Here is a 26,950-nt window from a genome sequence, read left to right on the forward strand (position 1 = left end):
GGGACATCGCTTGAACCTGGCAGGTCGTAGTGAGCTGAGATTGCGCCACTACACTCCTCCAGCCTGGGCGGCAGAGCAAGACTCCATCTCAAAAAAAAAAAAAAAAAAGAGAATATCTAGAAACAGGCTTGGTCCTCAAACTCAGTGGTGAGTGGTGGAATTTCAGACAGGGGTGGGAACCTTCTCAATTCTCTTCCAAACATGCTGAGCAAGGGCCCTGTGAGGCCTGCCTTGCCTTGCTCAGGACAATGCTGTTACCAACTAAAATGCCACATTTCTGTACGTGTGGTATCTGATTGATGGTGCCTCTGTTACGTATTTCGAATAGCATCAGGTACAAACCCTTGCGTGTTTCTCCCCTTCCGTTCCAGGACACCTAACAGTGGCCTTCAGGGGGCTTCGGACTTGACATTAGATGGCTTCAGGCTTGAAATGAATGAGATGGAAAAAAAAGCTAGGTATCTCCAGACATTCCAGCCATATATGGCTACTTGAAATCTGTTCTTGGGTATTTCCACCATAAGGTATCCTCTTGGTCCTAAGACCAGCCTTCAGCAAGTCAGCCACAGAACGCCCGTAGTGATATGAAAAATCCTCAATCTCATTGTGATCAAATTAATGCAAATTCCAATAATCACACATATCACTTTTCTATTAGACAGTAAAAAATAAAGCCAGGCAAAGTGGCTCGCAGCTGTAATCTCAGCGCTTTGAGAGGCCAAGGTGGGAGGATTGCTGGAGGTCAAAAGTTTGAGACCAGCCTACACAAAAAAGTAAGACTGCATCTCTTAAAAAAAAAAAAACAAAGTGTAGCCTGGGCTCGGTGGCTCACAAGGCCAGGAGTTTGAGACTGGCCTGGTTAACATGGCGAAACCTTGTCTCTACTAAAAATACAAAAATTAGCTGGGTGTGGTGGCACATACCTGTAGTCCCGGCTACTCAGGAGGCTGAGGCAGGAGAATAACTTGAATCCAGTGAGCCGAGATCGTACCTTTGCACTCCAGCCTCGGGGACAGAGCAAGACTGTGTCTCAAAAAAAATTTTTTAAAGGAAGAGTGGGTGCTTGGATATTTCTTACATGCACTAGCAGACAAAAGGGACATGGATCAGATGGAGAATAAATGTTTCCTGATGGTGACAAGCTGGTTTTCACTCACAAATGCACACGGGAAATAACAAATTGCTTTTCAATATTCCTATTGAAGTTCAGTTTTTCATATTTACTCTAAATTTGAATAATTGAAAGAATTTATTCCGTAACAAAGCAGGGCTCTCCGTATGCTGTTTATACAGACATTCCTTAATCATATTTTATTTCTAATCATCCCACAATCTAATTTCCTTACAGCCTGTCAGTGATTCGCCTTCTCCAGTTCCCACTGGGAGCTGAGCTTAAATTGGGTGTCCTCACAAAGAAAACAGCACACACAGTAACACTAGATTTAGGAAAACTTGTGCTTACCAGAACGACAAGAAAGGGGCTCTGTTATTTCTTTCTTACTAAAGCCCTAACCAGAATTTGTAAAAATAAGGACTATGTCTCCTTGCTGCCCTCAGCTGGTACTGAAAGATGGTACTGTCTTGAAATAAGTTTGCCCAGTCTACGCTCACTCCAAATGAGGCAAAATTATCTAAAAATATCCCTATAGCTTGAAGGAGGTTAGGCTTCATTCATAAATGTGAAAGGTTTCCAGCAGCCCTACCCAATAAGAAACATCAAATGGGCTGGGCATGGTGGCTCATGCCTGTAATCCCAGCACTTTGGGAGGCTGAGGTGGGCAGATCACTAAGTCAAGAGATCAAGACCATCCTGGCCAACATGGTGAAACCCCGTCTCTACTAAAAATATAAAAATTAGCTGGGCATGGTGGCACATGCCTGTTGTCCTAGCTACTTGGGAGGCTGAGGCAGAAGAATCGCTTGAACCTGGGAGGCGGAGGTTGCAGTAAGCCAAGATGGTCACTGCACTCCAGCCTGGTGACAGAGTCAGACTCCATCTCAAAAAACAAAACAAAAACAAAAAAACATCAAATGAAGTCACCTTCATCTCCATCAAAAAACTTTTTTAAAAAATTGTATTTTTGATAGAGGGTCTCACTGTCCTCTGGGCTAGAGTGCAGTGGAGTGATCTTGGCTCACTGCAACCTCTGCCTCCCAGGTTCAAGTGATTCTTCTGCATCAGCCTCCTGAATAGTTGGGATAACAGGCATAGTGCCACCATGCTTGGCTATTTTTTTGTATTTTTGGTAGAGATGGGGTTTCACCATGTTGGCCAGGCTGGTCTCTAACTCCTGATCTCAAGTGATCCAATGGCCTCAGCCTCCCAAAGTTCTGGGATCACAGGCATGAGTCACCATGCCCGGCCCTTGTTTTCATTCTTCAGGAACAGAGTAAAGGACTAGAAAGACCAAGTCTCCCTGCTCGTTAAGGGGATGGTTGGGTTGAAGAAATCATAGAAGAAAGTCCTTGTCCGAGCAGGAATATTCGCCTTTATTTGGACTCCATGACGCCCTTGGTATGTCCTTCACTAAATGTTTATGTGTTATACATTGTACTAGATTTTGGGGGCAAAAATCTCTTATGACATAAAATTGGTAGGAAGTGGGTTTACCAGAAAGAGGATACAAAACACACCCTGAGCTCCAAATCATTCACTTCTGCTTGGATAAAGAGCTAATTGAAAGAAAGACACTGATTTAACACTTAAATGATACACCAATCACCTTTAATGGATGCAACCCTAAATTAATTTTCCTTAAAACAGTAGTATTTCACTTTTACTGTGCTTTTTTTTTAATTTATTTCACTTTTACTGTTTTTATTTCCATTAAAGCAACACCACTGTAGAGCATAACTAACTCTATGCACTTGGTACCTGATACATGTTTTCTGATTTTAACAAGTGATAGAAAAGATTACATTAACTCATTAAGAAACATTTTCCTTAGACACTTTGGTTTTCCATTAAAAGAGTTATAGCAGAGGGCTATTTCCTTTTTTTTTTTTTGAGACGGAGTATCGGTCTTGTTACCCAGGCTAGAGTGCAATGGCACGATCTCGGCTCACTGCAACGTCTGCCTCCTGGGTTCAGGCAATTCTCCTGCCTCAGCCTCCTGAGTAGCTGGGATTACAGGCACACGCCACTGTGCCCAGCTAATTTTTTGTATTTTTAGTAGAGACAGGGTTTCACCATGTTGACCAGGATGGTCTCAATCTCTTGACCTCGTGATCCACCCGCCTCAGCCTCCCAAAGTGCTGGGATTACAGGCGTGAGCCACCGCACCCGGCCGAGCAAAGGGCTATTTCAAAGGCTGGTTCTTTCTCCTTTCACGAGTCGAGCTCGAAACATCCAAATATCCTGGAAATAATACCAAACAGTGAGTTTATGGAACACTTCAGTCTGCCTTCAATTTACCTTCAATTTCACCGCAAGACAAAGTCAATTTCTACCCTTTATGAAAGGTTAAATAGGGAAAATAATCCCTGCAAATCATTAGTAAACAAAATAACTCAAATTAATCTACTTAATCAACTTTTTTTTTTTTTTTTTGAGACAGAATCTCACTCCATCACCAGGCACCAGGCTGGAGTGCAGTGGCATGACCTTGGCTCACTGCAACCTCCGCCTCCTGGGTTCAAGCAATCCTTCTGCCTCAGCCTCCCAATTAGCTGGGACTACAGGCGCGCGCCACCAAGCCCAGCTAATCTTTTTGTATTTTTAGTAGAGACGGGGTTTCACCATGTTGCCCAGGATGGTCTCGATCTCTTGACCTCATGATCCGCCCTCCTTGGCCTCCCAAAGTGCTGGGATTACAGGTGTGAGCCACCGCACCCGGCCCTTAATCAACTATTAAAAATAAATTTTTTTTGAGACACAGTCTTACTCCACTGCCCAGGCTGGAGGGCAGTGGCATGATCTTGGCTCACTGCAACATCCACCTTCCAGGTTCAAGCAGTTCTGGTGTCTCAGCCTCCTCAGTAGCTGGAATTACAGGTGTGTGTCACCACACCTGGCTAATTTTTGTATTTTTAGTAGAGACAGGGTTTCACTATGTTGGCCAGGCTGATCTTGAACTCCTGGCCTCAAGTGATCTGTCTGCCTTAGCCTCCCAAAGCCTCCCAAATTCTGGGATTACAGGCATGAGCCACCACTCCTGGCCTACTTAATCAACTTCTAAGAGAGAGTTAACTAAATTAAGTATGGGTCCCCCAGCTGTCAGCCCTGTTTTATTCAGGATACTTGTTAGTGCCAGGTAACATAACTGGGTCAATGTCTTGTCTGGTTACAGCACAAACAGTTCCCTGCCATTTTTCTGCTTTTTTTTTTTTTTTTTTTTTGAGATGAAGTTTTGCTCTTGTTGCCCAGGCTGGAGTGCAATGGTGCAATCGTGGCTCACTGTAACTTCCACCTCCTGGGTTCAAGAGATTTTTCTGCCTCAGCCTTCCAATTAGCTGGGATTACAGGTGTGTGCCACCACACTTGGCTAATTTTGTATTTTTAGTAGAAACAGTTTCACCGTGTTGGTCAGGTCGGTCTCAAACTCCTAACGTCAGGTGATCAGCCCACCTCGACCTCCCAAAGTGTTGGGATTACAGGCGTGAGCCACCACACCTGGCCTGCTTACTCTTATGTTACTTGTCTGAGCCATTTTGAGTGTTCTACTCCTGATTAGGTGATAATAGGGAACATGGTGTCCAGGATTACTGCTTTTTTGGTGGTTATTTTTTTCCCCCATTTGCTCTTTTTTTTTTTTTTTGAGACAAAATTTTTTGCTCTTGTTGCCCAAACTGGAGTGCAATGGCACAATCTTGGCTCACCACAACCTCTGTCTCCTGGGTTCAAGCGATTCTCCTGCCTCAGCCTCCCGAGTAGCTGGGATTACAGGCATGTGCCACCATGCCCAGCTAATTTTTATATTTTTAGAAGAGACAGGGTTTCACCATGTTGGTCAAGATGGTCTGAACTCCTGACCTTAGGTGATCCAGCTGCCTCAGCCTCTCAAAGTGCTGGGATTACAGGCGTGAGCCACTGCGCCCGGCTCCCACTTTGCTCTTAATAAAATAATTTAGATGTTATTTCTTGGCTCTTGTTTTTTCAGCAAACAGCAAGGGATGATGGAAAAAGCAATTTTCAAATTTGGCCTGACTCTGAAATCTAGCTTGGTCACTTAGGTAACTTAGATCAACCTCAGGGACTTGTTTTCTTGTCATTGACAGCATGGAGTGCACACTGGCTGCCCCACTGGGTTTTGGTGAAGAAAATAAGAAAATGAATATGAGCCAGGCACAGTGGCTCACGCCTGTAATCCCAGCACTCTGGGAGGCTGGGTGGATAGATTACAAGGTCAAGAGTTCGAGACCAGCCTGGCCAACACGGTGAAACCCCATCTCTACTAAGAATACAAAAATTAGCCAGGCATGGTGGCATGAGCCTGTAATCCCAGCTACTCAGGAGGCTGAGGCAGGAGAATTGCTTAAACCCGAGAGGCAGAGGTTGTAGTGAGCCAAGATCGCATAATTGCACTCCAACCTGGGTGACAGAGCAAGACTCTGTCTCAAAAAAAAAGAAAATGAAAATGAATGTACTTTTGTACTTTACAAAGAATTACATAGCAGAAGTTAGTATTGTTATTCTACATATAACTTACAGATTAATTAAACTAAACATGGGAGGTATTCATTTAGAGTTTTACCTTGCTATTATATACAAACATACCTTCAAGTCCACAGAATCTGCAAGTCCATAGAGTTTGTTTGCTAATCCTGCAACTTCCTTCTCAATGTTTTCTTGACTGGTGCCCTTCACATTGATGTAGTGGCAGTCAGCACTGGCGAAGTGGCAGGAAATTGCCTGTGCAAAGTGAACAAACTAATGTTGCAGAAAAACATCCCATGAATACCAGCAACCAAGCAGAGAGTCTTTCTTTTAGAAAGTCAATTATTTCACTCCGTGTTTGATTTCCTTTTTTTTTCTTTTTTGAGATGGAGTTTCAGTCTTGTTACCCAGGCTGGAGTGTAATGGCGCGATCTCGGCTCACTGCAACCTCCGCCTCCTGGGTTCAGGCAATTCTCCTGCCTCAACTTCCTGAGTAGCTGGGATTACAGGCACACGCCACCGTGCCCAGCTAATTTTTTGTATTTTTAGTAGAGACGGGGTTTCACCATGTTGACCAGGATGGTCTTGATCTCTTGACCTCGTGATCCACCCGCCTCGGCCTCCCAAAGTGCTGGGATTACAGGCGTGAGCCACCGCGCCCGGCCATGTTTGATTTCTAAATGGAAAGTCAGGTCCACTGTGTCCTGTGTCACTCTCTTTGTAGCTAAGCCTCTTTTTGTTTCCAGCTAAAAGTTAACTGAGAAATTTCAAAAGATTGTTAACCAGACGTGACATTTATTGTCGAAGGGTATATATGGGAGAGGGAGTGGAATTATGACAGCAAGAGGTCTTTAGTTTTTTTTTAGCGTTTGATTTTCCTAATGAATGGATATCCCAAAGTCTTAAAAAGGACCGCATTCAATGGCAGTTTATCTCAAAAGTTAGTTACTGGTCCAATTTGGGATGGACCATTATTTCAGTGGCAATAGATTATGAAAAGAACCAAAAATACCTTCAGAAAGAAAATAATACAGACACCTTCTCTCAAATCAAAAGGACATTTAAAGGCCAATATCACTGACATGTATTATGCCTCTTGTTTCCTTCTGAGGGTAAGGATGAAATTACTTGGTTCTTCCCATTTTAGAAAAAGTTACAAACAGAGCTAAGCTTCAAAGCAATCATTAAAACTTACCTTTTTTGTCACAAGCGAATGATCTTATGGCGATCACACTTGTCAGAAGGACTTTCTATTTTGCCCCAAACAACAAATTTCTAGGGAGTGGAGTCACAGACTCCATTGCCTCTGTAAGCCCTGGTGCCATACAGTACTGGAACAGAGTCCAAAGCAAAGGGAAAATATGCACCTCTGTATCTTTAACTTTATGTAGTTATAGCAATATTTTTCCAGAACATTAAAGTCATTAAGCCCAGGCATGGTGGATCATGCCTATAATTCCAGTACTCTGGGAAGCCAAGGCAGGAGGATCACTTGAGGCCAAGAGTTCAAGACCAGCCTGGGCAAAATAGCATGACCATGTCTGTACAAAAAATAAAATTAGCCACGTGTGGTGGTGCGTGCCTGTAGTCCCAGCTACTCAAGAGGCCAAGACAGGATGGCTTAAGCCAAGAGTTCCAAGCCACAGTGAGCTATGATTACGCCACTGCACTCCAGCCTGGGCAAAAGAGCAAGACACTGTCTCAAATAAATATATAAATAAATCGTAAACATTTAAAAATAAAGGCATTAAAAAACATGGGTCCAGGCGAAGTGGCTCACATCTGTCATCCTAGCACTTTGGGAGGCCTAGGCGAGAGGGTCACTTGAGGCCAGGAATTCGAGACCAGACTGGCCAACCTGGGGAAACCCTGTCTCTACTAAAAAATTCAAAAATCACCCGGGTGTGGTGGCATGTGCCTATAATCTCAGCTACTTAGGCAGAGGCAGAAGAGTTGCTTAAACCCTGGAGGCTGAGGTTGCAGTGAGCTGAGATTGCACCGCTGCACTCAGGCCTGGGCAAAAGAGCAAGGCTCCATCTCAAAAAAAAAAAAAAATTGCCAAGTCAATGTATTAAAACTCACAACATGATTTGGGTTATTGTACCTGCACCTCCCTCCCTGCACAGCTCTGAAGGTTGTGCTAGCGTGCCGTCTGATAGTGGCTTTTATTTAAATTTTTGGCATTGCACGCAGCCGATACATTGGGTATTTTGCATTAATTTTCATTTTTTAAAAATTTTGCATTAAAATATTAGTAAACCTGTTTGCGGCGGGGTTTGTTTGTTTGTTTTTTGAGACGGAGTTTCACTCTTGTTCCCAGACTGGAGTGCAATGGCATGATCTCGGCTCACCGCAACCTCCGCCTCCCAGGTTCAAGCAAGTCTCCTGCCTCAGCCTCCCAAGTAGCTGGGATTACAGGCATGTGCCACCACCCCCACTGACCAATTTTGTCTTTTTAGTAAAGACGGGGTTTCTCCATGTTGGTCAGGCTGGTCTTGAACTCCCGACCTCAGGTGATCCACCCACCTCAGCATCTCAAAGTGCTGGGATTAGAGGTGTGAGCCACCGTGCCCAGCTGACTGCTGAGATTTTTTTGGCATCCCCTTAAATTTTACCCCTGGGGAGCGTGCCCCAACTTGTCCCACCCTAATCCTGACCCTGATGAGGCTGATGGAAATATGAATGAATGGAAGATGAAACTTGGCCCCTAACCCATGGCCTGAGGAGACAACAGTGATTTTTTTTTTTTTTTTAATAGTGGAGTTTCGTCATGTTGCCCAGGCTGGTCTAGAACTCTTGGCCCCAAGTGATCCTCCCACCTCAGCCTCCCAAAGTGCTGGGATTACAGGCATGGGCCACTGCACCTAGATTTTAAGATCAGTATTGACAAGGTTGGGTCAATACTGATCATGATCATGAGGCCACCTGGCTTCTTACTGATAAGAACACAAAAGCCCAAGGTAAGCAAATCTATTTCCTGGTAAATAAACTGGATTAAAGTTCAGGTTGGTTAAAAGCCACAAATGGCCAGATACGGTGGCTCACGCCTGTAATCCCAGCACTTTGAGAGGCCGAGGCAGGTGGATCACAACATCAGGAGATCGAGACCATCCTGGCCATGGTGAAACCTCATCACTACTAAAATACAAAAAATTAGTGGGGCATGGCAGCGCATGCCTGTAGTCCCAGCTACTCAGGAGGCTGAGGCAGGGGAATCGCTTGAACCCAGGAGGTGGAGGTTACAGTGAGACGAGATCCTGCCACTGCACTCTAGCCTGGCGATAGAATGAGACTCCGCTTCAACTTTTTTTTTGTTTGGTTTTTGAGACAAAGTCTCACTCTGTCATCCAGGCTGGAGTGCAGTGTCACAATCTCAGCTTACGGCGACCTCCACCTCCCGGGTTCAAGTGATTCCCTGCCTCAGCCTCCTGAATAGTTGGGACTACAGGCATGAACCACCACACCTGGCTAATTTTTGTGTTTTTAGTAGAGACAGGGTTTCACCATGTGGTCAGGCTGGTCTCGAACTCCTAAGCTGGTGATCTGCCCACCTCGGCTTCCTAAAGTGCTGGGATTACAGGCGTGAGTGACTGTACCCGACCAAAAGCCTCAAATCTTTAAAATGTTAATGTAATTAAATTAAAATTTTATTTAATTAATTTGAATTAAATAAATACAATTTTTATTTCTAACCCATGCTCTGCAGCAGGTGCAGCAATGTGAATGCCTACCTTCCGGAACCCCTGGGTTTTGTTCCGACCAGATCCATGGATGAGCAAAGGATGGAAGAAGACGGTGTCTCCCTTCTCCATCACCAGGTGCACCCGGGCGGTATTTTCCTCATAGTCCTGGATCCCGTGGAACATTTTGTTAACTCCCCCCTAGAATAAGAAGCAAACCAAGTCTATGTTTGAGGGAGTACCATAATTGAAGACATTGTCAATTGTTCATCAGGGAGAGAAAGCATTTCTAATTTAAATGTCTACATTTAAAAAAGCATTCTCTAATTTAAACGTCTAATCTAAATGTTTACTTTTTTTTTTTTTAGTATATAAAAGCCTCTCAGATATCTGGTTTTTAAGAGTCACATGTTGGCCAGGCATCGTGGCTCATGTCTATCATCTCAGCACTTTGGGAGGCCAAGTTGGGAGAATTGCTTATGCTTAGGAGTTCAATATCAGCCTGGGCAACATGGCAAAACCCCATCTCTACAAAAACTGCCAAAATTAGCTGGGCATGGTGGCGTGAGCCTGTGGTCCCAGCTACTCAGGAGGCTGAGGTGGGAGGATGGATTGAGCCAGGAGGGGGACACTGCCCTTCAGCCTGGGCAACAGCGCAAAACCCTGTCTCAAAAAATAATAGTAATAATAGATGAAGTCACATGTTGATACTAAAGTCACTGATTTTTTTGGACTTTCCCCCTGCCCTTCGTGACCGCATTGTACATGAAGATCTAGGTTAGCTTTGCTTTTGTGGCCGATGTAGCTATCTCCTAGGCATTTCTATTCTCAATCTGTAAGTGTTCTCCTCACCTAGACCTTTAAAAAGATCCTTCATCTCTTATTCAGGAGGGTTTCTGGAAAGTTAACTATTTTCCCAAAACAGGGGGAAGAAAATGCTCAATTTTTTTGAGCTCAAAAGCACTCATGTCACATCCAGAATAATGAAAGAATAGTAAATTAAAACACTGTGTGTGTTTGTAACTATTTCCCAAATTAGTCACTGCTTTAGGTAATGGGGTTATGTCTTTATTAAAGAAATTGACATGAGAAGCACCTTGAGTCAGCAGCCCATTCCTCTTCCTGCCAGCATCCCCAGTTCCTTTTGGGAATGACTACATCCCTCTTAGACAGTGCTGAGACTCTGACCCAGAGCCCTGCTCTCCTGGCCAGGGTGAAGGTGTGACCCACACTAAGCTAATCATACCTCCCACTCTGCATCTGAGCAGGGTATCTGGGCCTCTGCGAGCTCCGGAAGCCCTGCAACTCGTTCCCTTTGCCTTCTGTCAGCCAAAGCCCATTGCAGTTGCTTGCACCGAACTTTACCTAAACCTGAGCTTCACTGATGAGTTTCACATGAAGTGGTTTTATATCAGGATCCAGACACTCCTATATTTTCATTTGACACTAATTGTCGGTGCCAGAAATCTGAGACATTCTTTTTTTATTATTATTTTTTTTGAGATGGTGTCTTGCTCTGTTGGCCAGGCTGGAGTGTACTGGTGCAATCTCAGCTCACTGCAACCTCCCCCTCCCGGGTTCAAGTGATTCTCCTACCTCAGCCTCCCAATAGCTGGGACTACAGGAGCACGCCACCATGCCTAGATAATTTTTGTATTTTTAGCAGAAACAGAGTTTCAGCATGTTGGCCACGCTGGTCTCAAACTCTTTACCTCAAGTGATTCACCCACCTGAGCCTCCCAAAGTGCTAGGATTACTGGTGTGAGTCACTGTGTCCAGCAGAGACAGGAGTTCTTAAAATTATGTTTTTCACTTCCTATTAAATCACAACTCATTCTCCCTGCCTTAACAACGGGGGATCATTCCACTCACAGCATCATGGGATACTAAGATCTTTTCTTTTTTCTTCCTTTTTTATTTTTTAGATGGAGTTTCACTCTTGTATCCCGGGCTGGAGTGCAATGGCACAATCTTGGCTCACTGTAACCTCTGCCTCCCGGGTTCAAGCGATTCTCCTGCCTCAGCCTCCCTAGTAGCTGGGATTACAGGCATGTGCCACCACACCCGGCTAATTTGTATATTTTTAGTAGAGACGAGGTTTCTCCATGTTGGTCAGGCTGGTCTTGAACTCCCAACCTCAGATAATCCACCCGCCTCAGCCTCCCAAAGTGCTGGAAGTATAGGAGTAAGCCACCGCACCTGGCATTCTTTTTCTTTTGATACAGGAACTTGCTCTGCCACCCAGGCTGGAGTGCAGTGGCACCAGCATAGCTCACTGCAGCCTCGAACTCCTGGCTCAAGTGATCCTCCTGCCTCAGCCTCCTGAATAGCTGGGACTACAAGCATACACCACCACGCCCAGCCAATTATTATTATTTTTAGAGGTGGGACCTCACTATGTTCCCCAGGCTAGTCTTGAACTCCTGGGCTCAAGGGATCCTCCCACCTTGGGTCCCACAGAATCTTTTTACCTTAGACCTAACATGTTACTAGTCATCTCTCTGGTTTCTTTGCTTCTAGACTCCTATACCTCCAATATGTCCTGCACCAGACCATGACATTATTGTCCTTGAATAGCTCATCTGACCCCATCACTCATGAGCTCAAATGCATCGAACAGTTTCAAGCATCGACAGCTGAATGGATGAACAAACCGCGGTGCAGCCATGCAATGGAATTCTACTCAGCAATGGAAGGGCGAGAGCTGCGTCATACACACAGCATCAGTGAACCTCACAGTCACCACGCTGAGTGAAAGAAGCCAGACGGGAACAAAAAAATCTATACTATGTGATTCCACGTCTGTGACATTTTAGAAAATGCAAACTAGGCGGGGTGCGGTGGCTCACACCTGTACTGTAATCCCAGCACTGTGGGAGGCAGAGGCAGGTGGATTACAAGGCCGGAAGTTCGAGAGCAGCCTGACCAACATGGAGAAACCCCGTCTCCACTAAAAATACAAAATTAGCTGGGTGCGGTGGCACATGCCTGTAATCCCAGCCACTCCAGAGGCTGAGGCAGGAGAATCGCTTAAATCTGGAAGGCGGAGTTTGCGGTGAGCCGAGATCGCACCATTGCACTCCAGCCTGGGCAAGCAAAACTCCGTCTCAAAAAAATAAATAGAAACAAGAAAGAAAGAAAAGGAAAATGCAAACTAATCAGTAGTAACAGAAAGCAACTCAGTGGAGCAGGGAAGGGAAAGATGGAGTGTCCTGATTGTGGTGATGATTTTGCAGGTGTGCGTAAAAAATGATCAAATGATACACACAAAACACAATTTACATCACAATTATACCTCAATACAACTTTTTCTTTAAACTAAAAGCTCTTTGATCTTCCTAAAAAGTTCCTATTCTCCCCCCAGATAAACTGCAGACTTGTTAGTATAACGGCCTTTTCTAATCTGGTCCTAACGTACCTTTTTGTGCTCACCTCCTCTGCTACTCCCCAAAATATGCCCCCACCCCCAGCCCATCTAGAATTCGAGCTCCCTGGGTCCTTCCCGTTCTTTGGTCAGGTTCAGGCTTGCCCTTGACCTTGTGCCTTCCCATGTAGACTCTTCCCCATGGGACATTCTACTCTGTCCTGCAAAGCTCAGGTCAGACACCAGCCTCCCCCGATCCTTTGCTGGTCTCTGCATTTGCAAGGATACAACCTCTCCTTCCGTACTCTGAGGGCCGTCAGTTAGTGAGTAAGACTAACTTGGGGCCTACCACACACATCTGGGGTTGACGTGTTTATGTCTCAGCTCTGCAGCGAGCTTTACAGTCTTCGATACTATACAGCACTGACCCAAGCTCCCCATCTTGGCTGGCTTTCAAACACATGTTGAGGCCAGGTACAGCGGCTCATGCCTTGACTCTCAGCACTTTGGGAGGCCAAGTCAATGGATCCCTTGAGGTCAGGAGTTTGAGACCAGCCTCGCCAACATAGAGAAACCCCATCTCTACTAAAAATACAAAAATTAGCCGGGCATGGTGGTGCACACCTATAGCCTCAGCTACTAGGGAGACTGAGGAGGGAGGGTTGCTTGAACCCGGGAGGTGAAGGTTGCAGTAAGTTGAGCAAGACCTGGTCTCAAAAAAAAAAAGTGTTCAAAAAATAGTTGTGATGAATGTCTTCTCTGGCATCCTTAAACTTTCTCTGATCTTCATTGCAAATCTTAGTGCAATGTTTTGCTCAGAAATGAAATGTAAGCCCTTTATGGATACTGATGTGAAACAGAAACTGCAAAGGAGACAGATCAAGACTCAGCCACAGGCAGACTACCTCCCACTTGGGGTAATCGTGAGGCTTCAGGGAGCCCCTGTGGGTGCCTGGGAGCACAACCAGACAGCCGTTGTTCCGGTCGATGGGCTCCATCGCCGTCCAGGCGCAAACGATGAGATTGCTGGGCCTGAAGGGGAAATAGTGCAGGTCCTGGTGCAGGGGATGGCGGGACGTCTTCTTGCCTGAAAGAAAACCTACTATTAAGGGATGCTTGAGGCTGGGTGCAGTGGCTCACGCCTGTAACTGAAGCAGATGGATTGCTTGAGCCCAGGAGTTCAAGACCAGCCTGGGAAACATAGTGAGACCTCGTTTCTACAGAAAAAACTAAACATTAGCTGAGCACGGTGGCACGCACCTGTAGTTGCTGCTAATTGTGAGGCTGAGGTGGGAGGGGAGGATCACCCGAGCCTGGAGGCTGAGCTGCAGTGAGCCGTGATTGCACCACTGCCTTCCAGCCTGGGTAACAGAGAGTGAGACCCTGTCTCAAAAAAAAAAAAAAAAAAAAAAAAAGCCAGGTGCAGTGGCTCATGCCTTTCATCCCAACACTTTGGGAGTGGATCATCTGAGGTAAGGAGTTCAAGACCATGCTGACCAACACAATTAAATCCCGTCTCTATTAAAAATACAAAAAAAAAGCTGGGTGTGGTGGCCAGCACTTGTAATAATAGCTACTCAGGAGGCTGAGGCAGGAGAATCCCTTGAACTTCAGAGGTGGAGGTTGCAGTGAGCAGAGATGGAGCCACTGCACTCCAGCCTGGGCAACAGCGCAAGACTCCATCTCAAAATAAATCAATAAAAATCATCTCAAAAATAAATCAATAAAAGTTCTCCAAGAGGTCCTCACCCCCCAGAACACTAGTCATTCCATGCCCAATGTCCAGTCAGAGTGCCCATGACCACATGGACATTTTCCCCTGGTTTGCTCGCTGAGCCTGGCTCCTGACCACCAGATCTCTTCAGGGAGGGAGAGACCTGGTAATGCTAAGCCGCCTTCTATCACATAAACCTCTCCTGGTGATCAGAAAGAAGAAAAGGGCAGAAAGGATAGGGGTGTCTCTCATGGCTGATTTCTACTGCAGGCATAGAGGAATTTCTCAGTGTAGTATGAGTGATCTACACTAGAATCTCTGGACTTGGACTCCTGGGCTCGAATGATCCTCCCCGCTAGCCTCCTGACTAGCTGGGTCCACAGATGCGCACCCATGCCCCACTTGGTGCATGGGGAAGGTTATTGAAATACAGAAACCTGGGTTATATTTCTCAATCAGTCTCTCTGCCAATGAGGTCTTAGAATCTACATTTTAGCAAGCACAAGGCATTTTAAAGACAACTATAGGCTGGGCGCAGTGACTTACGCCTGTAATCCCAGCACTTTGGGAGGCCAAGGTGGCTGGATCACCTGAGGTCAGATTGAGACCAGCCTGGACAATATCGCAAAACCCCATCTCTATTAAAAAATAAAAATTGGCCAGGCATGGTGGCACATTCCTGTAATCCCAGCTACTTGGAAGGCTGAGGCAGGAGAATCCTTTGAACCCAGGAGGTAGAGGTAGCAGTGAGCAGAGATCTTACCACTGTACTCCAGCCTGGGCAACAGAGCAAGACTCCATGCCAAAAAAAAAAAAAAGACAACTATAGTTTGTGACTCATAGTTCCAATTTTAATTGTATTAGTGATAATAATGTCCCCCTATCAGGAATGCAAGAATTCACACTATCACAGCTAAGAAGAGCTGATCAAGCTTAGAGATATCGGACGTCAGAAAGCTTTGATACATGAACAGTTATGTCTGCTAGACTGCATTTTTGGGGAGCCAGTCATCTGAAAATTCAGCAACAGTTCTACAGTTAGCATCTGAAATCATCATCACATTTCACTGTTGTTGTAGTGGAAGTTATTTTAAGACTTACTCATCCAAAGTTTGACAGTCATACATATGATTAGACATCAACGATTTTATTTTATTTTTATTATTTATTTATTTATTTATTTATTTTGAGACGGAGTTTCACTCGTTTCCCAGGCTGGAGTGCAATGGCGCAATCTCGGCTTACCGCAACCTCCGCCCCCTGGGTTCAGGCAATTCTCCTGCCTCAGCCTCCTGAGTAGCTGGGATTACAGGCACGCGCCACCATGCCCAGCTATTTTTTTGTATTTTTAGTAGAGACGGGGTTTCACCATGTTGACCAGGATGGTCTTGATCTGTTGACCTCGTGATCCACCCTCCTCGGCCTCCCAAAGTGCTGGGATTACAGCCTTGAGCCAACTATTTTATTTCATTATTTTGTTTGGTTATATTTTATTTATTTTCTAGAGACGGGGTCTCACTCTGTCACCCAGGCTAGAGTGCATGCAATCACAGTTCATTGCAGCCTTCAACTCCCGGGCTCAAGCGATCCTCCCACCTCAGCCTCCCAAGTAGAAGGGACTACAGGTGCGCACCACCACGCCTGGATATTTTTAAATTTTATTTTTAGAGACAGAGTCTTACTTTGCCCAGGCCACTCTCAAACTCCTGGCCTCAGAGATCTTCCTCCCTCACTCTCCTACAGTGCTGAAATTACAGGCATGAGTCGCTGCACCCAGCCAACCTGACACATTTTAATGAAACCATTATGTTTTTTCTTGCCTCCCCCTTACAATTACCAGCATCTGGAGGTTTGTTTATCAACATCGTGTGCATGGCCATAATATTAGGTCCAGTGAAGCACTCCACATAGTTCAGAATCTAAGAAAACAAAAAAACAAAAACAGACCTCCTGGGAAATCCGAAGTATTGGCAACTGGTACAAAGTACAGTAGCTATCCACAAAAGAACCACGAAGGCAACAGTTTAAGAACCAAGTGGTGGGCCAGGCGCAGTGGCTCAAGCCTGTAATCCCAGCACTTTGGGAGGCCGAGGCGGGTGGATCACGAGGTCAAGAGATCAAAACCATCCTGGTCAACAAGGTGAAACCCCCATCTCTACTAAAAATACAAAAAATTAGCTGGGCATGGTGGCGCGTGCTTGTAATCCCAGCTACCCAGGAGGCTGAGGCAGGAGAATTGCCCGAACCCAGGAGGCGGAGGTTTCGGTGAGCCGAGATCACACTATTGCACTCCACACAAGAGTGAAACTCTGTCTCAAAAAAAGAACCAAGTGGTATTTCACATCACCACAGACACAAAGCATCATGAACCCAGCCACGGGAAATCATTCTAAATCTGTAACATGGAATTAAATGAGCTTTTTCTGAGCTAGATGAGAATGAAACCATTTTTTTTCTACAAGAAAGATAGGAGTTCTGACGACATATCAATATAGCTTTCTTGTCCACCCAAGCCACAGAGGATTGCTCAGTGGGAGGGCAGTTTCCTCTTTTCTCGTTGGAGCCCCTGCATACAAAGAACCATAGATGACCCCACAGGATTCACAGCTGTCATGAGTAGCCCGGAAGAAAGCAGAACAGCGGCATGGAGGACACTTGGCAGTTGGGGACATGTGGCACTTGACAACTCATTACTGAGATCTGGAAACCAAGTGGTGACAGGAAATGGGGAAGAGTGAATAAGCAAAGCAGGTCCCAGGGGTTAGATGAAAGATGTTAAACCAGCAATGACTTGGCAGAGTCGCCGAGGGACACTGTATGATGAAGAAAAGGCCAACACAGGAACATGTGACATGGTGTTCCCATGTTGGCCTTTTCTTCACAATACATGGTGACAGGAAAAGCTGGTTCATGGGGCCTGGAAACTGGGCTGCTGCCACCTTGTGCACAGAACCCAGCAATGAAGCGGGGAAAAGCAGAATGGGCTTAACACTGAGGCCATGCATGGTGGCTCACGCCTATAATCCCAGCACTCTGGGAGGCTGAGGCAGGCGGATCACTTGAGGTCAGGAGTTCGAGACCAGTCTGACCAACAAGGTGAAATTCCATCTCTACTAAAAATACAAAAATTAGCCAGGTGTGGTGGTAGGTGCCTGGAATCCCAACTACTTGGGAAGTTGAAGGAGGAGAATCACTTGAACCCAGGAGGCGGATGGAGGTTGCAGTGAGCTGGGATCATACCATTGTACTCCAGCCTGGATGACTCTGTCTCAAAAAAAAAAAAAAAAAAGAAAGAAAGAAAAAAGAAGAAAAAAGAAAACCATGATATTCAAATTCGGATTCTGAAAAAAAAAAAAAAAAAAGACACCAAAAATGAGCCACTTTCTACTGCTTCCTCACTATTTGAGCTCTTGGGTATAAGGAATTTTGGCAATTTGAGTCTGAAGCCCTTGAAAGGTTATCAGAAGCCTAGGAGTCAGGCATATACCTGCTTTTTACAAAGCCTTGTCTTTTTTTTTTTTTTTTTTAGATGAAGTTTCGCTCTTGTTACCCAGGCTGGAGTGCAATGGCGCGATCTCGGCTCATCGCAACCTCCGCCTCCTGGGTTCAGGCAATTCTCCTTCCTCAGCCTCCTGAGTAGCTGGGATTACAGGCACGCGCCACCATGCCCAGCTAATTTTTTGTATTTTTAGTAGAGATGGGGTTTCGTCATGTTGACCAGGATGGTCTCGATCTCTTGACCTCATGATCCACCTGCCTCGGCCTCCCAAAGTGCTGGGATTACAGGCGTGAGCCACCGCACCCGGCCTAAAGCCTGGTCTTTTCTGACATTCCCCTAGGCTGGGATTTCCTAAATCCCAACGCTTTAAGACCCATCCTCACAACTTCTGGCATACTTTGTGCTGTTATCTAGCCAATTATTTCCCTATCCTCAGTTAGCTCACTTCTTCTACTTAATCCTTTTGTGTATTTTTGTCTTCTTTTTTGAAAATAGAGACAGTGGTCTCACTATGTTGCCCAGGCTGGCCTTGACCTCCTGGCCTCAAGCGATTCTCCAGCTTCAGCCTCCCAAAGGGCCACTGTGCCTGGCCTTTATTTCATCTTGTCCTAATTAACAACATTCCTGAAATCATGAGTGTGGTTCACTGTTGAGTTGTTTCCAATACATTTTAGAATAAATATCTAGCTATTAAAAATAATTTAAACCTCCTGGGCATGAACCACCAGATACTGATCTCACACTTTAGAAACATAGGAAATTGGCTGGGCACAGTGGCTCATGCCTGTAATCCTAGCACTTTGGGAGGCCAAGGTGGTCGGATCACCTGAGGTCAGGAGTTCGAGACCAGCCTAACCAACACGGTGAAACCCTGGATCTACTAAAAATACAAAAATTAGCCAGGTGTGGTGGTGGGCACCTGTAAACCCAGCTACTTGGGAGGCTGAGGCAGGAGAATCATTTGAATCCGGGAGGCAGAGGTTGTAGTGAGTCGAGATCACACCACTGCACTCCAGTGTGGGCAACAGAGTGGGATGCCATCTCCACTGCACTCCAGTGTGGGCAACAGAGTGGGATGCCATCTCCACTGCACTCCAGTGTGGGCAACAGAGTGGGATGCCATCTCCACTGCACTCCAGTGTGGGCAACAGAGTGGGATGCCATCTCCACTGCACTCCAGTGTGGGCAACAGAGTGGGATGCCATCTCCACTGCACTCCAGTGTGGGCAACAGAGTGGGATGCCATCTCCACTGCACTCCAGTGTGGGCAACAGAGTGGGATGCCATCTCCACAAAACAAAGGAAAATAAAATAAAATCTGCTAACTTTACTCCCACATCCAGCTCTAAGACTGATATGGTTCCTAGGCTCAAGTGATCCACCTGCCTAGGCCTCCCAGGGTGCTGGGATTACACAGGTGAGCCACTGCGCCGGGCCAGATCAGCGGGTTTTACAGGCAGGCATACGCACTGGCAGTGAAGCGGAAGCAAAGCAAGAGCGGTCTCTGACCTCGGGGAGAGTGCAGTATCTGAAGAGCTCCTTATCTTCCTGGAAATCCTGGACCTTTGTGACCGTCTTCTCACTGTGAGCATATTCTGATTTCAAAATGGCCACGTCTCTCATTACCGTTAATCCTAATGGTTTCACCTCCTTTCTGCAGATTTTTTCAAACTCATTCCTAGAAAATTAAACTTGCAAATGTTGTTGTTACCACTAGCTTGAAGCACCTGCCCAGCCCTCCTCTTCAGAAAGCTTTGCAGACTTGAGGGGTAGTGTCTCTGCACTCAGTTGACCTCCAGCTCGAGGGAGAATAATTCCAGTGAAAGCAAGGAGAAATTGTCAGGTTAGAATCCACTACCAGAATTAAATCATTCCTTAGCTTAGCATACTAGTAGGGAAATGTTATGATTTGGTTACATTGTAATAATAATAGCAAACACTTCTGTAGCACTTACCATGGGCTCTATTCAAAGTGCTTTCTGTATATTTCACCTTATTTGGTCCTAACAACAGTAGGACATAGGTACTATTATTATTATTATCTTGAGATGGAGTCTTGCTCAGTTGCCCAGGCTGGAGTGCAGTGGTGCGATCTGGACTCACTGTAACCTCTGCCTCCCAGGTTCAAGCAATTCTCCTGCCTCAGCCTCCCAGTAGCTGGGATTACAGGCACCTGCCACCACTCCCGGCTAACTTTTTTTTTTTTAATTACTTACTCGTGTAATCCCAGCACCCTGGGAGGCCTAGGCAGGTGGATCACTTGAGCCTAGGAACTATTACTCTTAGAGCTGGATGTGGAAAGGAGTTAAATTTTTAGTAGAGATGGTATTTCACTATGTTAGCCAGGCTTGTCTTGAACCCCTGACCTCAAACGATTCACCCACCTCAGTCTCTCAAAGTGCTGGGATTACAGGTGTGAACCACCATGCCTGACAAGTACTATTACTATCCCCATTTTACAGATGAGAAATCGGAGGCATGGGATGTTGAGTAAACTGCCCCAGGACACATGGTATTAAGTGGCAGAGCTGACACTGAAGCCTGGGTGTGGTGGCTCCCAACTGTAATCCCAGCAACTCAGGAGGGTGAGGCCAGGAATTCAAGACCAGCCTGGGCAGCATAGTGAGACCCCCATCTCTAAAAACAAATTAAAAATTAGCCAAGTGTGGTGGTGAACACATGTGGTCCCAGCTAGTCAGGAGGCTAAGGCAGGATGATTGCTTGAGCCCAGGAATTCAAGGCTGCAGTGAGCTATGATCGCACCACTGCACTCCAGCCTACACAACAGAGCAAGACCCTTTCTCTATAAAAAATAAAAAGGCCAGTTTGGCACCTGAGCCCATGCTTTTAAATATTTCCCAACAAACCAAATAATTAAAAAAATCTGTACATGCAGGAGTGAATCCACCACGTATTCTCATTACGTGCACACAATACATACTTTTGTAAAATAACAAATAGTGTTACTGACCGAAACCGTTGAATATCAGCATCAGATACCAGATTTTTAATTACAAGATACCCATTTTCTTCATAAAATTTTCTCTGTTCCAGGGTGAGAACATTATTATCCAGACTATACCTAAAGGAGAAAAAGAATCCCCAAATAAGTTACAGTACAGGCTGTGTACAATGGCTCACACCTGTAATCCCAGCACTTTGGAAGGCCGAGGCAAGCGGATCACTTGAGGTCAGGAGTTCAAGACCAGCCCAGGCAACGTGATGAAACTGTCTCTACAAGAAATACTGGATGTGCCACTGCACTTTGGCTTGGGTGACAGAGTGATACCCTGTCTCAAAAAAAATGTTTTTTTACTTACAACATAAAAATATGTTTTATACATATTTTTATAAAATATGTTTAAAAAATATGAGGCCAGGTGTGGCGGCTCATGCCTATAATCTGAGCACTTTGGGAGGCTGAGGCGGGTGGATCAACTGAGGTCAAGAGTTTGAGACCAGTTTGCGACAGAGTGAGACTCCGTCTCAAAAACAAAAACAAACACAAACAAACAAAAAACCCTAAGAAATGTTCATGCTCTTCAATCCAGCATTCCTTTTTTTTTTTTTTTTTTGAGACAGAGTTTTGCTCTTATTGCCCAGGCTGGAGTGCAATGCATAGTCTTGGCTCACTGTAATCTCCACCTCCCGAGTTCAAGTGATTCTGCTGTATCTACCTCCCAAGTAGTTGGGATTACAGGCACCCGCCACCATGTCCGGCTAATCTTTTGGTATTTTTAGCAGAGACAGAGTTTCACCATTTTGGCGAGGGTGGTCTCAAACTTCTGCTCAAACTCCTGAGCTGAATTGATCCAGCTGCCTCAGCCTCCCAAAGTGCTGGGATTACAGGTGTGAACCACCTTGCCTGGCCCAATCCAGCATTTCTACGACCAAGGAAATAATTTGAAAACTTAAGCCTTATGTTCAAAACATTAACTATAGTCACCAAAAATAGTGCATTAATAGAAGAAAAATTAACTACTGACATTATGTTCACTCAGTGAATATGATTCAGACATTAAAAATTAAGAACATATAATAGTATAGACAATGCTTACCATAATAAAACATTTTTTACAATGATATAAAACCAAGACATGAAAAGATATGAAAAAAAGAAAAGCCTGCAAAGAAAGACACCAAAGCATTTTTTTTTTTTTTTTCCGAGACAGAGTTTCGCTCTTGTTACCCAGGCTGGAGTGCAATAGCGCGATCTCAGCTCACTGCAACCTCCGCCTCCTGGGTTCAGGCAATTCTCCTGCCTCAGCCTCCTGAGTAGCTGGGATTACAGGCACGCGCCACCATGCCCAGCTAATTTTTGTATTTTTAGTAGAGACGGGGTTTCACCATGTTGACCAGGATGGTCTCTATCTCTTGACCTCGTGATCCACCCGCCTCGGCCTCCCAAAGTGCTGGGATTACAGGCGTGAGCCACCGCGCCCAGCCCACCAAAGCAATTTTTAACAGTGCTTGCCTTCAGTAAGGGAATTAAGAATGATTTTTTTTTAACTCCTTCTATTTCTCTGATGTTTCTGTAATGAATGAATACATATGACTTTTCACATGGAAGACAAATTCAATAAATTTTATATTTTTAACTGTCCAGTTGATTCACTCCAAAAAGTAACAAAATCCAAATAAATGTACTCAAATCCACCCAACCTATTCCTTAAGATTAGAATTATCGCTATTGAGAATATTTAGGAAGGTCAAGATCTCCCCTTTAAATCATCCTTTAAAGATGATTTAAGATAAGCCAAATATGCTAGCTAATATCCATATAACCAAATTATAAGCTAATTTTTTTTTTTTTTGAGATGGAGTCTGGCTCTGTCACCTAGGCTGGAGTGCAGTGGCATGATCTCAGCTCACTATAACCTCGACCTTCCAGGTTCAAGTGATTCTTCCATTTCTGCCTCCTGAGTAACTGAGATTACAGGCGCACACCACCTCGCCCAGCTACTTTTTGTATTTTTGAAGAAATGGGGTTTTGCGATGTTGACCAGGCTGGTCTCAAACTCCTGACCTCAAGTGATCTGCCTGGCTCGGCCTCCCAAAGTGCTGGGATTACAGGCATGAGCCACAGCACCCAGCCACAAGTTAATTTAAGTGTGATACATAATAACTGAATTTTTAAAAGTCAGATTATAAGGCTGGGCGTGATGGCTCACACCTGTGATCCTAGCAGTTTGGGCAGCCAAGGTAGGAGGATTGCTTTTTAGCCCAGGAGTTCTTTTTTTTTTTTTAAAGACGGGGTTTCACCATGTTGGTCAGGCTAGTCTTGAACTCCCGACCTCAGGTGATCCGCCTGCCTTGGCCTCCAAAGTGCTTGGATTACAGGCATGAGCCACTACGCCCAGCTCAGGAGTTCTTGACCAGCCTGGGCAACATAGGAAGGGCCCACCTCTATTTAAATAAATAAATAGATGTTGGATTATGTATTTTCTGGTATTTTTCCTTCTTAAAATACATATAGAGAATCAGTCTTCAAAATTTTCCACAACTGTACTAATTAGAATGAGTCCTGGAAACAGAGGATTTATATAATCAAATTCTAGGGCCGGGCGTGGTGGCTCACACCTGTAATCCCAGCACTTTGGGAGGCCGAGACAGGTGGATCACCTGAGGTCGGGAGTTTGAGACAAGCCTGACCAACATGGAGAAACCCTGTCTCTACTAAAAATATAAAATTAGCCAGGCATGGTGGCCATGCCTCTAATCCCAGCTATTAGGGCGGCTGAGGCAGGAGAATCGCTTGAAACCAGGAGGCAGAGGTTGTGATGAGCCAAGGTGTGCCATTGCACTCTAGCCTGGGCAACCAGAGCGAAACTCCATCTCAAAAAAATAATAATAATAAAATAAAAAACAAAAAAAATTAAAAAAATAAAATTCTAAGCAGGCAACATATTATATAGTATATCTTCATTACCACTCAAGAAGCTTTTACATACACATTTCAAAATTAAAAGTCAACCTACTTACTGGAATTGTTGAGGATGGAAACTGGCAGAGGAAACAGTCCCTGAAGTGGGATGACCTACCTAGGATGTGAATTAAGGCAAGTAAAGTAAAACGCAGAAGGCCAGGCGCGGTGGGTCACGCCTGTAATCCTAGCAGTTTTGGAGACCCGGGTGAGTGGATCACTTGCGCTCAAGAGTTGAAGACCAGCCTGGCCAAAATAGTGAAACCCTGTCTCTACTAAAAATACAGATTAGGTCAGGTGCGGTGGCTCAAGCTGGTAATACCAGCATTTGGGGAGGCCGAGGTGGGTGGATCACCTGAGGTCAGGAGTTTGAGGCCAGCCTGACCAACATAGTGAAACCCCGTCTCTCCTAAAAATAAAAACATTAGGCCTGGTAGCGTATGTCGGTAGACCCAGCTACTCAGGAGGCTAAGATAGGAGAACTGCTTGAACCAGAGAGGCAGAGGTTGCAGTGAGCCAATTGCGACACTGCACTCCAGCCGGGGAGACAGGGAGAGACTCCATCTCAGAAAATAAGTAAATAAAACAAATTACACTCAGGAGGCTGAGGCAGGGGAGGCGGAGGTTGCAGTGAGCAGAGATTGCAGTGAGCCTGGAGATAGAGCAAGACTCCATCTCAAAAAACAAAAAAAATAATAATAGCAATGAGCCAGGCGTCGTGGAGCCACCCTGCAGTCCCAGCTCCTTGGGAGGCTGAGGTGGGAAGATCGCTTGAGCCCAGGATTGAGCAGAGATCCCACCACCACTGCACTCCAGCCTGGGTGACAGTGAGATCCTGTTTCAAAAACACAAAAAAACAAAAAAGCAAAACCCTAGAAATTCCTTTTAAAGATCTCTTTTCTATCCAGTAACTGCAGATTGTTGACAGGATCGCCTTGTTTCTTTAGCTTAATCCGTTACTTTTGGAATGTCACTCTCATCGAGCAACATGGAACCCTTTGGTTCTGTCTGTTTCTCTCTGTTTCGGAGTGCACTGGCCACCACGGCTCACTGTAACCTTGAACTCCTGGCCTTGGCCGGCCTGACGAAGCGCCGGGACTACAGGCGTGGCACGTGCCCCCGCGCGGGACCTCAAACCCTTAATAGTGTTTTTATATAACTCGGTGACAAGGCCATAGTCCAGGAGGGAGGTAAGGGAACGCAACCCGGGAGGCCGACAGCTCCTGCCTGGAGGGCCCCGTCCCGCCGGCCCCGGCTCCCTCCCGGCAGCCCTGCGCGCCTCTGCACCGTGAGCCTGGACATCGCTGGGTCTCCGGGCAGCGGCGAGGGTCACGCGCGGCCGAGCCCACAAGGTCTCAGGCAGCTGAAACGACCTTCCTACCGCTCGGTCTCCACAAAGCGAGGAGCAGAGGCCCCCAGGAATCCGGAGGGCAGCGCGACGCGGCACCAGCCCCGAGCCCACGGCGGCCGCGCGTGTCCTCCTAGGACCCAGCCTCCTCCCCGCTCTTCCCGGAGCCGGGACCCAAGCGGGGACCCGGCGTTGAGGAGGCCCCGGGGCCGGGATGCCTACTCCCCGGTGGCTTTCCTCCACCCGGGCCGGGGCCACCACGCAGGCGCCGGAGCCAAGTCCAGCCCGAGCCCCGCGCAGCGCAAAGGATTCGATGTTCAGGGCCGAGGGGCTACCGAGGTGGCCCAGCACGATCCGCAGGCGGGAGGCGGCGCGGGACTGCTCCATGACGGCGGCGCAGGGACCCGTCAGCCCGGCCTTTGCCCGATTTAGCTCCGCGGGTGGCTCCGCCTCCAGGCGCGGCCCGGGCAGGACGCGGGCGGGATTCGGGGCGGGGTCTGGCGGGCAGCGCTGCGGGGACACCCTCTGCCGCCAGGGTCTGCGCGCTGGGCAACCTCGCGGGGCACTATGATCCTTCCTTCCTTTCTTTTCTTTCTTCGTATTCTAAAAGAGACAAGGACTTGCTCTGTTGCCCAGGTTGGAGTGCTGTGCGCCATCGTAGCGCACAGCAGCCTTGAACTCTTGGGCTAATTTTTTATTTTTTGTAGAGATGGGGTCTCGCTATGTTGCCCAGGTGGCTGTCAGACTCCTCCCCGCCTCCCGCCTCGACCTCCCAAAGTGCTGGGACTACAGGCGTGAGTCATTGCCCCTGCCCCGCACCCTGTTACTATTCTATCACCAGCTCCTCCGCACTGAGGCTCGGGGCCCAGTGACCAGCCCAAGGGCATCCAGTAGCAAGTGGCTGGGCGGGTACCTCGGCCCACACTCCTAACGTTACGGCTTGCATCTATATCAACCCAAGTAACTGCTCCTTCCACTGACAGCTGAAAGAATAAAAACTCCTATTTAAACAAAAAGCTTTTTAGCCAGGTGCGAGATCGCCTGAGGTCAGAAGATAGGGCCCATCCAGGCCAACATGGTGAAACCCGTCTCTACTAAAAATTTATAAATCAGCTGGGTGTGGTGGCGCGTGCCTGTAATCCCAGGTACTCGGGAGGCTGAGGAAGGATAATTGCTTGAACCAGGGAGTCAGAGGTTGCAGTGAGCCGAGATCTCACCACTGCACTCCAGCCTGGCGAAAGAGCAAGATTCTGTCTCAATAAAATAAAAATAAAAATAAAAATGTTGAGATTCATCTCTAAAAGACATATGTGCCATTCAAAAGGGGTATTTCATTTAGTGGGATTCCAACCCAAAATATTAGAATAAGTTTGGTCATTTAAAAAAATGAATGAAGTAATTGTCTGATGCACAAAGGCCAGTATGGTGTAAATTTCTTATAGAACTTGCAGAGCACTTTGTAACATTTCTTTTCTATTCCATAACTACAGATATTGACATGGCATCTCACTGTCTCTTTACTCTTGATTTTTTTCATTGCTTTTTTTTTTTTTTTTTTTTTTTTAGCTTCAAGAGTTACTTCCAGAACGTCGCAGCACATGTTATCACTTCTTGCATGACGTCTTTATATAATTTGGTGATAATGTCGCAGTCCAGGAGAAAGGCTGGCAGCCAGCATCCCCAGCTCCTTGCAGTTTGCGCAGGCGGGGAGAACGCTGGCCGCCCTAGGGGTCCCTCCCGCATTCTCCAGGATTTCGCCCGCCCCAGGGTCTCAGGCTAACTGAAGGCCCCGGGATCCCCCAGGAGTTCCCGACCTCATCTGCCCT

At 46.2% G+C, this 26,950-nt stretch overlaps 1 protein-coding gene across 1 annotated transcript; it reads right to left on the minus strand.

Annotated features, from left to right (window-relative positions):
• Positions 1–2,708: 2,708 nt before the first annotated feature.
• On the minus strand, positions 2,709–25,529 carry PHYH (phytanoyl-CoA 2-hydroxylase). The gene is made up of 9 exons (XM_054258464.2): positions 25,436–25,529; positions 23,836–23,893; positions 20,825–20,935; positions 19,363–19,531; positions 16,192–16,273; positions 13,546–13,727; positions 9,328–9,477; positions 5,717–5,851; positions 2,709–3,358 (listed from the first exon to the last, which is right to left on the minus strand). The coding sequence occupies exons 1-9, from the start codon at positions 25,509–25,511 to the stop codon at positions 3,305–3,307; spliced, it is 1,017 nt and encodes a 338-aa protein (XP_054114439.1). The 5' UTR covers positions 25,512–25,529; the 3' UTR covers positions 2,709–3,304.
• Between the last annotated feature and the right edge of the window lie 1,421 nt (positions 25,530–26,950).

This window comes from Callithrix jacchus, chromosome 7 (assembly GCF_049354715.1).
Source record: "Callithrix jacchus isolate 240 chromosome 7, calJac240_pri, whole genome shotgun sequence".
In the NCBI taxonomy this organism is placed as follows: domain Eukaryota; kingdom Metazoa; phylum Chordata; class Mammalia; order Primates; family Cebidae; genus Callithrix; species Callithrix jacchus.